The sequence below is a fragment of the Elephas maximus genome, chromosome 27, assembly GCF_024166365.1.
Source record: "Elephas maximus indicus isolate mEleMax1 chromosome 27, mEleMax1 primary haplotype, whole genome shotgun sequence".
In the NCBI taxonomy this organism is placed as follows: domain Eukaryota; kingdom Metazoa; phylum Chordata; class Mammalia; order Proboscidea; family Elephantidae; genus Elephas; species Elephas maximus.
Window position 1 is genome coordinate 35,946,066 of NC_064845.1, and position 17,078 is coordinate 35,963,143.

The 17,078-nt window shown below is 38.0% G+C and overlaps 1 protein-coding gene across 4 annotated transcripts in view; it reads left to right on the top strand.

Annotated features, from left to right (window-relative positions):
- CAPN7 (calpain 7) overlaps positions 1-17,078 on the top strand; it is a 40,011-nt gene that overhangs the window by 10,629 nt on the left and 12,304 nt on the right. For all 4 annotated transcript variants that reach the window (XM_049870795.1, XM_049870792.1, XM_049870793.1 and 1 more), the window contains exons 5-12: positions 1,290-1,490; positions 5,873-5,959; positions 9,275-9,401; positions 10,388-10,473; positions 11,784-11,877; positions 14,067-14,213; positions 15,392-15,498; positions 16,617-16,737. In XM_049870795.1, coding sequence (XP_049726752.1) covers positions 1,290-1,490; positions 5,873-5,959; positions 9,275-9,401; positions 10,388-10,473; positions 11,784-11,877; positions 14,067-14,213; positions 15,392-15,498; positions 16,617-16,737 — 970 coding nt within the window. The remainder of the gene's footprint in view (positions 1-1,289; positions 1,491-5,872; positions 5,960-9,274; positions 9,402-10,387; positions 10,474-11,783; positions 11,878-14,066; positions 14,214-15,391; positions 15,499-16,616; positions 16,738-17,078) is intronic.

Consider the following 17,078-nt stretch of genomic DNA (forward strand, 5'->3'; position numbering starts at 1 on the left):
AAGCTCCTCTGTGCGGGTAGAGAATTTTGTCTTAGTTCAATGCTATAATCAAGCCCCCAGCAGAGTGCCTGACATATGTACTCAGAAATTTATCTCTGTAAAGAATGAATGGATTTGCACAAGCGTATTATACCTTCTGAGAGAATGTCATGGACAGGAGGAAGGGGTGAAAATTGCATTTACATTTTATAGCATGAGTTAATAAAATCTCTTTTTGAGGCTCTGTCTCGGTAGCTGTGTCACCTCCCCCACCCCCAGCGTTTTTTTTTTTTTGAAGTATAGCAGTAATCCCTCCTTTTCATCACCATCATCTACTAACCTTTAGTTTGTTTCCCCAAATTCATAAAGATACGAGCACCATAGCTGTCTTCTCCATTTCTATTTCATCAGCCAGAATCGTAGATGAGTTTAATTACCTATGTGGACAACCCATCCTGAGCTTTTCCTGAGTGCATCCTAATGGTGGTGGGCTGAGGGGGCAGGTGGGTCAGTCATTGGCCCTCTTAAGAATCTGTTGAAAATTAAGGATCCTGTCTAGGAACAATGTATATAAAATTCTTTTCCCATGTAATTTCTAAGTGTTTACAAGACTCCTGAAGCTCATATGTGGACCTTAGGTTAAGAACTTCTACTTTTTAGTTTGTTAGTTTTTCAACAGAGCAAAGTCAAAATTCCCTTGCATATCATGAGAGGCCTTTTCTGATCCACCCCCTGCCTTCCTCTCTGGTCTCATCTCCTGTTGCCTCTCATTTGCATTTTTACAGGGGCCACATCCATTCTTTTGAAATGACCTTAACTCACTGTGCTATTTCACACTTCTGCACATTTGCACGTTATTCTCTTAGATTGATTTCCTGCTCCTCAGGTGAGCGCCTTTAATCTTCCCTGACTTTTTTGTTCCCAGTTCATTAAGTTCTTCTGCCATGCCTTCACTCTGTTTTTATACTTCATCCTGTGATCTGTTACTTCTGATGTAATTACCTGTCTGTTTCCCCACAAAACTGTGAGTACTTTAAGGATAGGAATGTGTTTTGTGTACTTTTGTATTCCCCTAACGTTAATATCTGACATATGGTAAGTTCTCAGTGTTGCTGATAGAATATTTTTGCAGAAAATACTTACTTTGCGAGTATCTTAAGCAATGAAATCTTGATTTGTATGTAAGAATTGTATATGTTAATTTTACATTAGGGATGCTTGACTGGATCTTGAAGTGAGTCTTGTTTTCTGGAAAGCTGAAATATGAGAAAAAACACCAGAACACTTTTTCTGCACCTCTTTTGTTACAGAGCAGAAGCATTGAGTGAGCCTTTGACAAAACCACTTAACAAAATCAAGTCAGCAAATGTTAAACCAAAGCCACCTCCACCCAGAGCCCATTTTCCACTAGGACCTAATCCCTTCCTCGAAAGACCTCAGCAGTTTATAACTCCCCAGTCATGTGATGCACAAGGACAGAGATACACAGCAGAAGAAATAGAAGTGCTCAGGTAAGTCAGTTTATGGTTCATTACAATGAGGAATTTTGTTAGCATAATAAACATAGGTAATTTTTTCTCATAGTTTGTTGAATGCTATTCAGGTCTGTGTAATAGTGTATCGTACTATTATTTTGTAATTATAAATCATATTGTCAAAACTTGAAAGAGTTCAAAGTTGTTAATTCTAATACATTTCAATATTAGCATTTCTATGAGACATGATGTATCTTTCTGGAAAAAACTAGCCTTCTGCAAAATTCGGCACTTAAAGGCTTAGGAGGAAAATAGGGCTATAGGCAGACCACTTGTAATCTATGCAGCTTTATAACCAGAGTCCTAAGAGGGAAAAAATTATTACCTCGAAGTAGCAGTCTAGGCACATGGGGGTCTAGGTCAGCAAATGGTGGCCTTGAACTAGGGAGTCCCTGGGTGGTGCAAATAGTTAACGCACTTGGTTGCTAACCAAGAGGTTGGAGGTTTGAGTTTACCCAGAGGTATCTTGGTAGAAAGACCTGGTGATCTACTTCTGAACAATCAGACCCTGAAAACCCTTGAGAGCTCATTTCTACCCTGACACACATGGATCGCCATGAGCAAGAGTCTACTTGATGATGGTAACTTTAATTTTTGTTTTTTTTAAAACAAAGAATATGTGACAGACCTTATCACAAAGCCTGAAACATACACTGTCTGGCCAGTTATAGAAAAAGTTTGCCAACCCCTGGTCTAGGCAGTCAGATCAGTGTGTCTGGAAGCAGCCTCAGAAATGGTAAAATGTAAAACAACGATAATGTAGAAACCCTTGATTATAATCTGAGCCAGTTTAGATGGGATTTATCTCTGTGCTAGTGTGCCTGTTCTTAAGTCAGGTACTGGAGGAGCTTCAGCCTGCTTAGAGATATGCAAGGCACGTAGGCGCTCTAAAAATGGGTTTTCCTAAAATTGCGCTACAGACTCCTTGCTACAGTGCAGTCACCAGAGAGTGTTCTCCACTTGTGAAACTTGAATTCTATTCCTAATAATCTGACTCTTTGCCAAGAAAAATTGCATACGAACCAACACAGCACAAAGTAGGGCAAAGAAGGGTGGTTTTGGCACTGAGAGACAGTAAATTAGTAACAGTCCAGTTAACAACAGTCCAGTTTTTTGGCTACTCAACATCCATAAAAGAGCCCTGGTGGCATAGTGGATAAAGTGCTCAGTTGCAAACATAAAGGTCTGAGGTTCGAATCCATCTGCCACTCTGCAGGAGAAAGGTGTGGCAGTCTGCTTCTGTAAAAATTTAAAGGCTTGGAAACCTAATGGGATGGTTCTACTCTGTCCTGTAGGGTTGCTAGGAGTTGGAATTGACTTGATGGCTACAGGTTTGGTTTTTTGGCACACATTTAAACTTGCATACGCAACAAAACAAGTATATTTCTACCTTTAAAATACAGCTGTCCTTCATACTGATGAAAAGTTCTCACCCTCTCTCCAATATGGAAGACACACAGTTCCAAGTCATTGCATCCATTACTGACTGTATTAGTTCTCACATTCAATCACAGTCTCATCATGTCCAATCTGCACTAAAGACATTGGCAAAAGACAAGGCTCCAGGAATTCAGGGAGTACCAATGGAGATGTTAGAACAAGCAGAGGCAGCACTGGAAGCACTCACTCGTCTGTGCCAAGAAATTTGGAAGACAGCTACCTGGCCAACTGACTGGACGAGATCCATATTTATGCCTATTCCAAAGAAAGGTGATCCAACAGCATGCAGAAATAATCAAACAATATCATTACGATCACACACAAGTGAAATTTTGCTGAAGATCGTTTAAAAGTGGTTGTAGCAGTGTAGCAGGACAGGGAACTGCCAGAAACTCAAGCTGGATTCGGAAGAGGGCACAGAACAAAGGATATCATTGGTGATGTCAGGTGGATCCTGGCTGAAACCAGAGAATATCAGAAAGGTGTCTACCTGTGTTTTATTGACTATGCTAAGGCATTCGACCACGTGGATCAAAAAAAAAATTATGGATAACACTGCGAAGAATGGGAACACCAGGACACTTAATTGTGTTCATCAAAAACCTGTACATAGATCAAGAGGCAGTCATTATAACAGAACGAGGGAATACTGCGCAGTTTAAAGTCAGGAAAGGTGTGTGTCAGGGTTGTATCCTTCCACCATACTTAACGCAGTTTGTGTGCTGAGCAAATAATCTGAGAATCTAGACTGTATGAAGAACAACGTGGCATTAGATTGGAGGAAGACTCATTAACAGTCTGCATCATGCGGAAGGCACAACCTTGCTTGCTGGAAGTGAAGAGGACTTGAAGCACTTACTATGAAGATCAAAGACTACAGTCTTCAGTATGGGTTACACCTCAACATAGAGAAAACAGAAATCCTCACAACTGGACCAGTAAGCAACATCATGATAAATGGAGAAAAGTTTGGAGTTGTCGAGGATTTCATTTTACTTGGATCCACAATCAGCACTCGTGGAAGCAGCAGTCAAGAATTCAGACAACGCATTGCATTGGGCAAAGCTGCCGCAAAAGATCTCTTTAAAGTGTTAAAATGCTAAGAATACCACTTTAAGAACTAAGGTGCGCCTGACCCAAGCCATGGTGTTTTCAATGCCTCATATGCACGTGTAAGCTGGGCAATGAATAAGGAAGGCCAAAGAGGAACTGACACCTTTGAATTATGGTGCTGGCAAGGAATATCGAATATACCACGGACTGCCGGAAGAACGAACAAATCTGTCTTAGAAGTACAGTCAGAACATTGCTTAAAAGAGAGAATGGCAAGACTTCATCTCACGTACTTTGAACATGTTATCAGGAGGGACCAGTACCTGGAGAAAGACATCATGGTTGGTAAACTAGAGGATCAGCAAAAAAGAGGAAGACCCTCCACAAGATAGATTGACACAGTGGCTGCAGCAATGGGCTGAAGCATAACAATGATCATGAGGATGGCGCAGGACTGAGCAGTGTTTCATTATATTGTAAATAAGATCGCTATGAGTCAGAACCAACTCAACAGCACATAACAGCAAGAAAGACCAAATTGTGAGGTTATCCTGCAATAACTCTAAAGAAAAAGAAAGATAAAGGGAGGAAATAGTTAATTTATACAAATGAACATGTATACAAAACAAGGGGGAAAAAAAAAAGCTACTACAAACCTCATTTTTGTAGTTTGTCAGAGGCCATAGCTGATATCTGTAATACTTCCTTCTTCCATTGGCATTCCATATTCCCATAACCAGAAAATACAAAGGACATATTTTTTTCAGAGTTGTAAATCATCATGTTTTTTAAATCTCTAAATAACTACGCAGTTCTCTCCGTTTGGACCCAGGATAGAATTGGCTTTGTGTCCTTGGTATGACAGAGGTCCCTAGGTTGTGGAAAATTCCACTGCCCCACGTAGCTTACTTGGCACACCCCATAGCTTTACATTAAAATCCTAGTTCCGTTCACCTTAGCTGCTGCACAGAACTAGAGGAATTTGGTGGAAACTGGTTTAGGCGCCATGTTGACATTCAGGATAACGTTTTAGACCTCATGCGTAGTAACTCCTCTACCTCTGGGTAGAATTTAACTGCCTTTTCTGAACACGTGATGCGTGAAGTTATATGTAAACACAGCTGTGCCTGCGTAGTGGGATCAAGAATGTTGCTGTTATAACTTGTATGAACGTCCTACTTGTAAACTCCTTAAAAGTAACCTTCCCCCTTGCTGAGCACTCTTGACAGCAGCAGTCCTAACTATTCCCTTCCTCGCACAATGAAATAAAGGTGCATTTCTCCTCACCCACCTCGCCCTCTCATTTATTGGCTGACATGAATCGAGCAGAGCAGAACCTGGGTTTTCCATCTGGAAACATTGATACCAAGTTGAATAAGCTTTCTTCATTATCTCTTGTACAGACCTGTCTTTAGTCTAGTGCTCTGGTGGTAAGAGATGTCAATTTTAAAGAATAACTCATTGAATTGAATTAGTTATTCTCTGATATTCAACTGTTTTGTGAAAATTTTGCCTAAGTAAGGATATCAACACTATGAAGTCAGTTGAATTACAGCACCATACCTTGTCATTTAAATTTTAAGGAGTTTAAATGAGATTGGTGATAGAAGTGTTGTGTGCTGTCGAGTTGAATCTGACTCATAGTGACCCTGTAGTACAGGTAGAACTGCCCCATAGGATTGCCAAGGCTGGAATCCTTATGGAAGCAGAGTTCTACTTTTTTCACTCATGGAGCGGCTGGTGGGTTGGGACTGCTGACCTATCAGTTAGCAGCTCAGTGCTTCACTACCGCACCACCAGGGCTTCTGGTGATTAAGGTAGACTTGAATATTTATGTTAGATTTTTTTTCTCTTGCGTTTTATAGGACAACATCAAAAATAAATGGTATAGAATATGTTCCTTTCATGAGTGTTGATCTAAGGGAACGTTTTGCCTACCCAATGCCTTTCTGGTAAGTAAGCACTATTAATATTTTAATTTTTACTTCCAAGGTCATTTTATTTTCTCAGTACTTTTTAGTACTCTGAAGTGGAATTTAATTCATAGAAGCCTTAAAATTAAACTTTGTCATATTTTTTAATAAAAAAATTTGGTTGGAAGAGACCTATGCATAAGAGAAGGAGGAACCTAGCAGGAGCACCTCTGTCACTCTTTGGCTGGTGTTGGGCACATGTGGTTCTTCTTTTGCCTGACCTTGTGCTTACAGTGCCAGCGTCACAGTGCTTGGCAGGAAGTGAGGACGCAGTAAATGTTTGTGGAATCAGTGATTGAATCACAACAGAAGTACAAGCCAATGAAGAGATGAAATAGAAAAATGAAATAGAATGATAGTGTCATTTACTAATACAATCCAATTTAGGAAAGAGTTATTAATAAAAGTGTTAGTTGGCAGATTCTTCCAGGACATTGCCAGGTTATGTCAAAAGCCTTAAAAATATTCACTGGTTCCGGACACTCAGCTTCTGGTTGTCCCAAGGGAACCAAAATTCAGTCAAAGAGCTATGTAATGAGAGCATTCATCAAAGCATCTGTTACAGGAAAAATTACTGAAATAAACTAAATAACCACTAGTGTGTCAGAATTGACCCATACAGTCGAATACAATGCTACCAATAATAAACAGTTCTTTAAAAAATATAGAAAAATGCTCACGGTCTGATAAATTTTAAAAATTGTACAGATGGCTCTAAGAACAATTATACAGCCACAAACAAGGAGTTCAGTGACATTTCAAGGAATTTAATAACGTGGTAAAATGCTAACAGTGTTATTGAAAAAGTAAAATACAAACTCTCTTAATTGAGGCATAGCACTTGTCATAATTGTAATTTTACATTTGTTCTTCGTGCCTACTTGCATAATGTCTGCCTTCCACACTGGATTATAAGCTTCGTAAGGAGAGACCATGTCTGTTTTAACTAAGTTGTACTCCTATGCCTACCACAGTGCTTGGCATATAGTAGGTGCTCAGTAAATATTTACTGAGTTTATTAAATTTTGGAGAAAAATCAAGAATGAATGCTAAAATTAACTGTTCTATGTGGTAAAATTTTTCCTTGTTTTCTACATTTTACAGTGAAAATCAGAAGAAAAAAATAACAGTAAATGTTTTTTAGATCAGAGATAAAAGACTGAACAGGAAAAGAGTGGTTTTTTTTTTAATTTTTTTTTCTTGTCATATATTACAAAATCATAAAAATTATTTATAAAGCATTTAGAACATTTTTTAAGTTCTGAGAAAAAACATTGAACTTGGTGATTTAGTCATAACTTTTGAGAGAACAAACATTAAGGAGTCTTGGATTTCCTCTGTATTATGGTTCATATGGCAGGTAAATAATATTAAGTAATTAGTTTATAAACTTGAATTAGCCTTATATTTTCCCTTCATTTTGTGCTGGCTGTCTTTAATTCTAAACTTTGTCAGCTCACTTTCTATTTGCAATTAGCTCCTGATATTTCATAATTCTCACAACATTCCCTAGAATACTAGTGGTTCTATGAGACGATCATCAAAAAAGTTTGATCATCAAAAAGTGTTGTGTAACATATTCTACTCTAAGAGATTTATAGTAAACATTAGCTTATTAAAGGTTTAGAGATGTTATACAATGAAAAAACCAACACTTGAACCAGGAGTTTAGATCATATACTTGACTATAAAAATCTTTTTTCCTAATATTTATCAATTTTGTTTGAAAAAAGAATGTTATTTTTTTTTTCAGTTTGTTTATCATATAATTTATATCATCCTTGAAATCTTTTGAAGCCCGAAGATCTGTATTGCCCTTTGTTGCACAAAAGCTTGTAGACAGATACTCATAGCAGCATTATTCTTAGTAGCCAAAAAAGTAGGAACAACCTAAATGTTCATCAGCAGAAAAGGGATAAACAATGTGGTACGTCCATGCAAGGGAATATCACCCAGCCATAAAGAGGCGTGAAGTACAACGTGCATGAGTATGGAGAATGTTAGCCAAGCAAAAGAAGCCAGACACAGAGGGCCACATACTGTATGATTCCATTAGTACGAAACATCCAGAATTGGCAACTCCATCGGGACAGAAAGCGAATTAGTGCTTGTCAGGGGCTGGGAGTAGGGGAGAATGCAGAGTGAATGCCTGATGGCTGTGGGGTTTTCTTTCGGGGATGAAAATGTTCTGGATAGTGGTGGTGGTTGTACAATGTTGTGAACGAACTAAATGTCACTAGTAGTACATTTTTATGTGTATTTTACCAAAATAATTTTTTTAAAAAGTTTAATGAGACTAATTGTGAAGAAAAAAAAATCCATTGTCCTTGCTGTAGAAAGCATTTCAGAAAAAGTAGATGTTTTCTGGTTTGGAGCTGTACATTAATTTTAGAGAATATTCCCAATAGACAGTGAACCAAAGGGAATAAACATGGTAGATTTGGACACCAGAGACCTGCATTTAAATGCCAGTCCTGCTACTTCTTAGCTGGACGACCTTGGCAAGTATATAATCACTTCAGGCATTTTCCAGAAATACAGGGGAAGATAGTATTTACTTTAAAAGAGTTGTTTTAATGATTGAATGAATAATGTATATAAAACACTTTAGCATGATGCCTGGCATGTGGTTAGCACTCAGATGTTAGCTGCTATCATCATTAGCCTCATAGAGAGGAGCTTGTCAGGAGCTAAGGTAGGAATCTATCTGCCCAGGTCCTTCTGAATGAATCAGCTTGTCCTGTAGTTAATGGCTCCATTTTATTGAAATGGAATTTTCTGAGCGTGTTGTTGTTGTGTGCCATCCAGTCAATTCTGACTCCTAACAACCCTATAGGACAGAGTAAAATTGCCCCACAGCGTTGCCCAGGCTGCAGTTTTTATGGGCGCAGATCACCAGGTCTTTTCTCCCGCAGAGGCACTGGTGGGTTCAAACCACCACCCTTTCAGTTAGCTGCTGAGCTCTTAACCGTTGAGCCACCAGGGCTCCTTTTCCTGAGCATAGCCATGCTAAATTAAACTTTTAAATTATATTTTTAAAGCAAATATAAATGATTTTAGGTTGCTATTCTGTTTTAAGTTATCTTTCGACATATTTTTTTAATTGAGAAAGTTGATCAGGTTGACTGGAGTCAAAGCTAAGTGTAAAGAGCCAGATTGGACCAGAGAAGTATTTTAGGATGACGTAAGTATAACTACGATCGCTATATTAAAAAAAAGAAAAAATTCTCTGTGAAATTTAATTTCGGTTTTTTGCTATCGTTTAAGATTAATTTATCATGATTATTATCACAGTGATAGATGGGGCAAACTACCATTATCACCTAAACAAAAAACGACATTTTCTAAGTGGGTACGACCAGAAGACCTCACCAACAATCCTACAATGATTTACACTGTGTCCAGTTTTAGCATAAAGCAGGTAAACGTTCATTTTGCATAATTTTCTGTGAAAGCAAACATTTTAAAGTGGTTTAAATATGATTTGGATTTTTTCCCAAATCTTTATGTTATATACAGCTGTATGTGTAATTGGAAGGGTTTTTCATTCTGCACATTTTGACTTAAACATGCTGCTTTTGTTAGTTGCCATCAAGTTGCTTCTGACTCACGGCGACCCCATGTGTGCAGAGCAGAGCTGCCCTGTAGGGCTTTCAAGGCTGTGCCCTTTCGGAAGCAAATCACCAGGCCTGTCTTCTGAAGCGCCTCTGGCTGTGTCCACCCGCCAACCTTTCAGCTAGTAGTCGAGCGCTTCACCATTCGCACCGCCCAGGGACTCGTCCTTAAACATACAGAGATAATAAAGTGTGAATACCTTGTTAGGACCATATGCATTTTCATATAGATTCTTTTTATCAATATGTGATTACAGATGAGAAATTTGAAAATTCTGAATTTCACCTTGGTAAGAAAATGGCTATAAAAGATAGGATGACATTGGGCTTATATAAAACATTGTAGTGGCAGACAACAGTGTGGCTTTATTGCAGTCTGTTTTTGCATTGAAATCACAGCTGTCTTCCACACTGATAGAAAAAAATTGGTCCTGAAATACCGTGATTCATTTTAAATGATCATTATAATGCAACTTTTTAAAAAATGCTTTTAATTTTGTGTCAGTAAATATTAATGATGTGATTCAGTGAGTGTGCTTTTATCCATGTAAGGAATACATCATCTATATCTAATTATTCTAAATTAACTCCATTGAAATACTTAGTTTTTCTAGGATTTTCTAGGACTTCATAGTCTGGGTCAGCAGCATGGCATTTCTATTATTTTCCTATTTAAGCAACAGTGAAAAAGATATTTAAAATAAAGACAGGTGCATTGCTAAATATGTTTGTGTTAATATTGCAATTATTTTTGCCATGAATGAGTTTATTAATAAATTCTTCTTGCTAACAGACAATAGTGTCAGATTGTTCCTTTGTGGCATCACTGGCTATCAGTGCAGCTTATGAAAGACGATTTAATAAGAAGTTGATTACCAGGTAAAATTTTGTGTTTGTTCCTCTAGCCCTTTTCATGTAATAGTTACACCCTTTTCCTAGGAGTTAAAAACTTAAGCTTTATCTCTGTAGGAAGGGGAGAGGGCATATCACTCAGAATATCACGACCCTTCTGTAGAGTTTAAGCAGGTGATTTGGGCCTATGGGAAGATGTGGTGAAACTGTTGAAGAACATATGCACATGTAGGTAAAATAATGTTTGGATAAATATGTTTTCTAATAAATGAAATTGATCAAAATAAAATTGTGTCATATGTATGGTACCATATCACTGTGCTGTACAGTGTGGTAGCCAGTAGCCACAGGTTGATACTGAGCACTTGAAATGGGCTGGCCTGAATTGAGGGAGGCTGTAAGTATGAAATACACATCAGGCTTTGAAAACTTAGCGTGAAAAATGTGTAAAATTGGAAAATATTTCAGAGTTTTGTATCAGTTACATGTTGAAATGATCATGTTTTTGGATATGTTGGGTTAAATAAAATGTTATTAAAATTAATTTCAACTTTTTTAATGTGGCTGTTAGAAAATATAAAATGACATTTCTGTTGCTAGCACTGCATTAATGTACTAAAATGTTATTGAAATACTTTTTCTTTCAATTTTTAAAAGTTAGATTAAAATCATTCCTTATAAAAATTAAGCATTGTGGTTTTTTTAATAAGGAGCCCTGGTACAGTGGCTAAGTGCTCAGCTGCTAACCAAAAGGTCAGCAATTCAAACCTACCAGCTGCTCCACGGGAGAAAAGACCCGGCAATCTGCTCCCATAAAAATTACAGCCTAGGAAACACTATGGGGGCAGTTCTACTCTGCCATATATACAGGGTTGCTGTTGGTCAGAATTGACTGGACGGCGTGCAACAATATAGTTTTCATTCAGCTTTTCCTGAGTGGTTTTGTAAGATACTGAGGATATAAAGATGAATTAGATACAGTCCTTAATTTCAAGCTCCTTGCTGTCTTGGATAAGTAGACAATATAAATAATATTCATTATGTTCAATTTGGTCCAAATGTGGCATAAAATATGTCCACTTAATACACTGTTTACTTTTCAGAACACTGGAATGTTCTACTTGTAATCTTATAGGGTGCTTTCTTCACTAATTTTTAGTAAACAAGCACTTTAATTAAGGTGAAATTCTTTTCGTAGGCCTATTACAGGAAATTATTCTCATACTTATTTTTATGAAATTATCAAGATAATAAGATATGTCTAAATTGAACATAATATCCTGTATAGTGGCTAATATTGAATGTTAATATTTCAATATTTATTTTTCTCACAAAAGCATAATTTACCCTCAGAATAAGGATGGCGAGCCAGAATACAATCCATGTGGAAAGTATATGGTAAAACTTCACCTCAATGGTGTCCCAAGAAAGGTGAATAATCCCTCTCTCCGCCCTCTTTCTCCTTCCCCACCTTCGAGTCTATAGTGGAGTCAATATTTATGTGGACATTTTTTAAGTCAGTTTAGTTGATTTTGAATCTGTTATTGATAGTCATGTTACAGCCAATAATATCATGTGTTGATAATTTAAAAATCATGACACGTATAGTCTTAATAGTTTTGAGGAAAATATATAAAAAGTTCCAAAAGTAATGTTAAGCTAATGATTACTAATGCTTAAAATAAATATTAACCTGATAGGTCTTAATTACTATTTTTAGTTGAAAGGAAATCAGACAACCTAGATCTGTTAGGACAGAAGAATTTATATGTAAATAATAATCTGAGATACAAGAAGCTTTAAAATTCTGTTCCTTTTTGAAATGTGTGTAGAGTTTTAAACTATGCCACTTTCCTTTCTCTAAGGACTCTGAACTATGTTTTCGGGGCCTTGCATTGTTAGGACTCTCGGGCTCCTGGGGTTGGTCCATTGATGAGCACTACCAGGGAGCTTGTTAGAAATGCAGAATCCCAGGCCCCACCCCAGACCTGCTGAGTCAGAGTCTGCATTTTAGTGAGCCAAGTAAACATCAAAATCTGAGAAGTGTTGCTGTGTAGCTCAGTAATACTCAAACTTCAGTATACACAGAATCACATGGAGGGCTTGTTAAAACATAGATTGCTGGGCCCCATCCCCAGAGTTTCAGATTCACTAAGTCTCAGGTGGGGCCTGAGAATTTGCATTTCTAGCAAGTTTCAGGTGATGCTGATGCTGCTAGTCTGGGAACACTCTTTGAGAACCACTGCTCTAGCTGATTACTTAAAATTGCTGGGCTGAGGGCTCTGGGGACCATGGTCTCAGGGAACATCTAGCTCATTTGGCATAACAGAGTTAATGTTCTACATTCTACTTTGGTGAGTAGCGTCTGGGGTGTTAAAAGCCTGTGAGCGGCCATCTAGGATACTCCACTGGTCTCACCCCTTCAGGAGCAAGGAAGAATGAAGAAAACTAAAGACATAAGTGAAAGATTAGTTCAAAGGACTAACGGACCACATCTTCCACAGTCTCCACCAGACTGAGTCCAGCACAACTAGATGGTGCTTGGCTGTCACCACTGACTGCTCTGACAGGGATCACAAAAGAGGGTTCCATACAGAGCTGGAGAAAAATGTAGAACAAAATTCTAACCCAAAAAGAAAGACCACACTTGCTGGCCTGACAGAGACTGGAGGAACCTTGAGAATATGGCCCCCTGACACCCTTTAAGCTAATAATGAGGCCACTCCTGAGGTTCACCCTTCAGCTAAAGATTGAACAGGCCCATGGAACAAAACAAGACTATAGGGGCACACCAGCCCTGGGGTGGGGCCTGGAAGGCCGGAGGGAACAGGAAAGCTGGTGATAGGGAACCCGGGGTTGAGAAGGGAGGGTGTAGACATGTTGTGGGGTTGTTAACCAGTGTCATACAACAACGTGTGTACTAACTGATGAGAAACTAGTTTGTTCTGTAAACCTTCATCTAAAGTTCACTTAAAAAAATTTAATATCACTGAGAATGGTTTTTCTGTACTGTAGTTTTTAAATTATCTCTTGGTTAAAAAATCTCCAAAATGCAGTTGTTTAATTATCCTAGTACTGTTAGATCAAAAGTCTTCTTATTTCCATGTTTCCCAACTGACTTTATAATATGAATTAGAAGCTGTATCTTTGTGGTGATTACTTTCTCTGTTAAGTGTATTTTTAGCCATAATGTTCTACTTTTCAGCTGTACGTAGTGTGCATCTTTTTGCAGATTTAGAGCGGCAATACACTATTTTACATGGTTGCAATAATGGACAGTAATGTTATTTACCTTAATATGAGGCCCTTTTGTAGTTAGTTTAGGTGTAATGTATATTTCTAAAATCCATAATAATTTTGATGGTAGTTCCATGACATTTAACCACTTGACCAAGGCTGTTACCTGACAGTGAAATTAGTTTGTAAGATTGAATAAAGACCTCATATAAATTTTAAAATTGATCGCATTCTAGAAATGAGGTTATCACTACTACAGTAATAGGCCCATTGTGCTTTCTATTTAGCAATATGAAAGATTGATTTTTTTTTCCCTGTAGTAGAAAAGATTTTAAGATGTTTTATACCACTTAAAGAAAATTAATAATGTTCTCTTTATTCAGGTGATCATTGATGACCAGCTACCTGTTGACCATAAGGGAGAATTGCTCTGTTCTTACTCGAACAACAGAAGTGAACTGTGGGTGTCTCTCATAGAGAAAGCATACATGAAGGTCATGGGCGGATATGATTTCCCTGGATCCAACTCAGTAAGTAACAGCGTGATCCAGACATAGCCGTAATGCTGTCTTACAAGACTATTTCAGATTGGAAAGTTATAAATGACGTTTTCATTTAAAGGAAAAGAAAAATTATCAACCCATGAAAAATGTTGACCCGTCACCTTATTATGGGGGTATATGTTTTCTTGTATAAGGATAACAGTTACATCCAGGAAGCTGAGAATGTGTGTGTCGGCTGTTAACTGGCATACAGCACCAGTTAATGACAGTGAGCCTTTTCCAGAGAAGCCTGTGTACATCGAAGGGATGTGACATGATATCATCCCTATATATTTTTCAGTTTGTGACTTCAGGGTCAAGGAGTTTTGTTTGTTTTTGCTTTTCTAATCTCAGTACAACTTAACCTTTAAAATTGAGGTGAGTGCCATTGTCATTTAGTTGCATGAGGTAGACTGCTAGGACTAAGCCAGAATTGGCTTACCTTTGAATAATGACCCTAGCCAGCCTATGGCTGCAGGAGATGTATTTAACCTTTCTTATTCTGTTTGCTTGTCTGTAATATGGAGATATTACCACCTCCCTGGGTTGTAAAGATGAAATGAAGTAATGTATTTATGCAAATCACCCATCATTCATACCAGGTTAGTTTTCCTACCTAATATCAGGCTTCCTTCACTCTTCTGGTTTTTATAATGCTGGGCAAGAATATATAGGGCATAGCGAAATACAGGGGGATTACTCAATCATTGTGCTTAATTGCTAAGCTGGCTTGGTCCTTCAGATACTTTAACTTTCTAATCCATTTCCTGTTCACTTACCCAGTATAGTTTAAAGAGAGAAAGAATTGGAAGGTATGTAAAACATTTAGCACAGTGACTATTGTAAAAACTCACTAAGTAGTGAGTGACTGTCATCACCATCATCATTAAAGCAATTTTTTCCGTTACGTGTTTTGAGGTTCAATCATAATTACCAGTAAAAAATACCTGTTGTATTCAGGAAGAGCAGCAAAGGGTGTAAGGAAGCGACAAGCATGTGTGTAAGTCGGGTAGGAATTTTGAGTTAAATTAGAAATTTATTACTACCTTCTGACTTACCCATGTAAAATCATTGTACCAAACCCGTGAGATTTAGTAGCTACCCTGAGGATTTATTTAAGAGCTTGAAAACAACTCTGATGCTTCTGAAATGTGTTTATGTTGCAGAATATTGATCTTCATGCACTGACGGGGTGGATACCAGAAAGGATTGCTATGCATTCAGATAGCCAGACTTTCAGTAAGGATAATTCTTTCAGAATGCTTTACCAAAGGTAAACATTTCTTCTTTTTCTTGATAGTAAAAGATATCAAAAAAAAAAAACCAAACCTGTTGCCATCAAGTCGATTCCAACTTATAGCAACCCGGTAGGACAGAATAGAACTGCCGCGTAGAGCGTCCAAGGAGCGCCTGGTGGGTGCAGACTGCTGACATTTTGGTTAGCAGCCGTATTCTCATCCACTACACCACCAGGGTTTCCGGTAGCACAAGAGGCTGCTTAAAAACGCTGTGCCGTATTTAGAATAGAGGTTGCACAGCTATCGTTTTCAGTTATCAGGGGAATTGTTTTTAAAATAGACTTCACTTTATGCATTTACTACAGTCAGCCTTCAGTTACCTTTAGTGATAATTATAGTTAATCCAAATTGTAGATAATGCAAAATATTTGAATCAAGAATATATAATACAGAAAAATTATTTTGCATTTCCTAAGCACTGGTAACCCTGGTGGCGTAGTGGTTAAGTGCTTTGGCTGCTAACCGAAAGGTCGGCAGTTTGAATCCACCAGGCGCTCCTCAGAAGTGGCATGGGGCAGTTCTGCTCTGTCTCTGTCTTGTAGAGTTGGTTTGAGTTGGGATCGACTTGACGGAGAGGGTTGGTTGGTTTTTGTAAGCACTGGTAAAGTCTGAGGGAAGGTGGGAAAAGACAAGACTGAGAACATAAAGAGATGACATAGGAACTGGAAAATTATCTATACAATAATACATGTTAATAGCAAAACTAGAATGCTTCAGTGATTTGATGAATAAAATAATGTCCCGTTTTTTTGAGATGTGCGCTTGGTATTTCACATTTTCACTCTTACTTGTAAACTGTTGGAAAATACAGCATTTGCTTTTCTTCATTGATGAAAGGTTTATACCTGAGAATTAAGTTACCTAAAACTGGCTGGGAGGTGCGGGGGTGCAGGTATTTTACTCTCTCTGATGTGCTGTGAAATAGAATCCGCTTCTTATTGAAAGTTGTTGTCGGGGAGAGGATAGTGCATTCTAGAAAAGATTTAAAATTTGTGAAAAGTTTCGTGTAAGCCATTAGGCTAAAAGGAAAGATGGCATGATCTTAGATTACAGATGTCTTTCTTTGATTACTTGTCTTTTGGGGTCATTCCAGATTTCACAAAGGCGATGTCCTTATCACTGCATCAACGGGGGTGATGACTGAAGCTGAAGGAGAGAAGTGGGGTCTGGTTCCCACACATGCGTATGCTGTTCTGGATATTAGAGAATTCAAGGTTTGCCTTAAATTTTTTTCCTTGTTTTTCTTGTTTAATAATAAGGCATTCAGGGACTTCAGATGACAGACTTATGAATGCTGACGTATCAAATTTTAGACAAGAGTTTTAAAACCATTCCACTTATTACATTAAACAACTTGACTTCTGCTGTTAGAAATTATGAAATAAAAAGGTGGGAAATGTCATGACAGTGACAGCACAGATATTGATGATGGAACAGAAATGCTGTTACAGCTCTTCTCTTTTCTAAAAGAGTTCCAGGGTCATAGTGAATACGCTACCTCGAAGGTTCTGGGCTGCATGTCAGTGTTGGGGGCTAGCACGTGTTAGACTCCAGA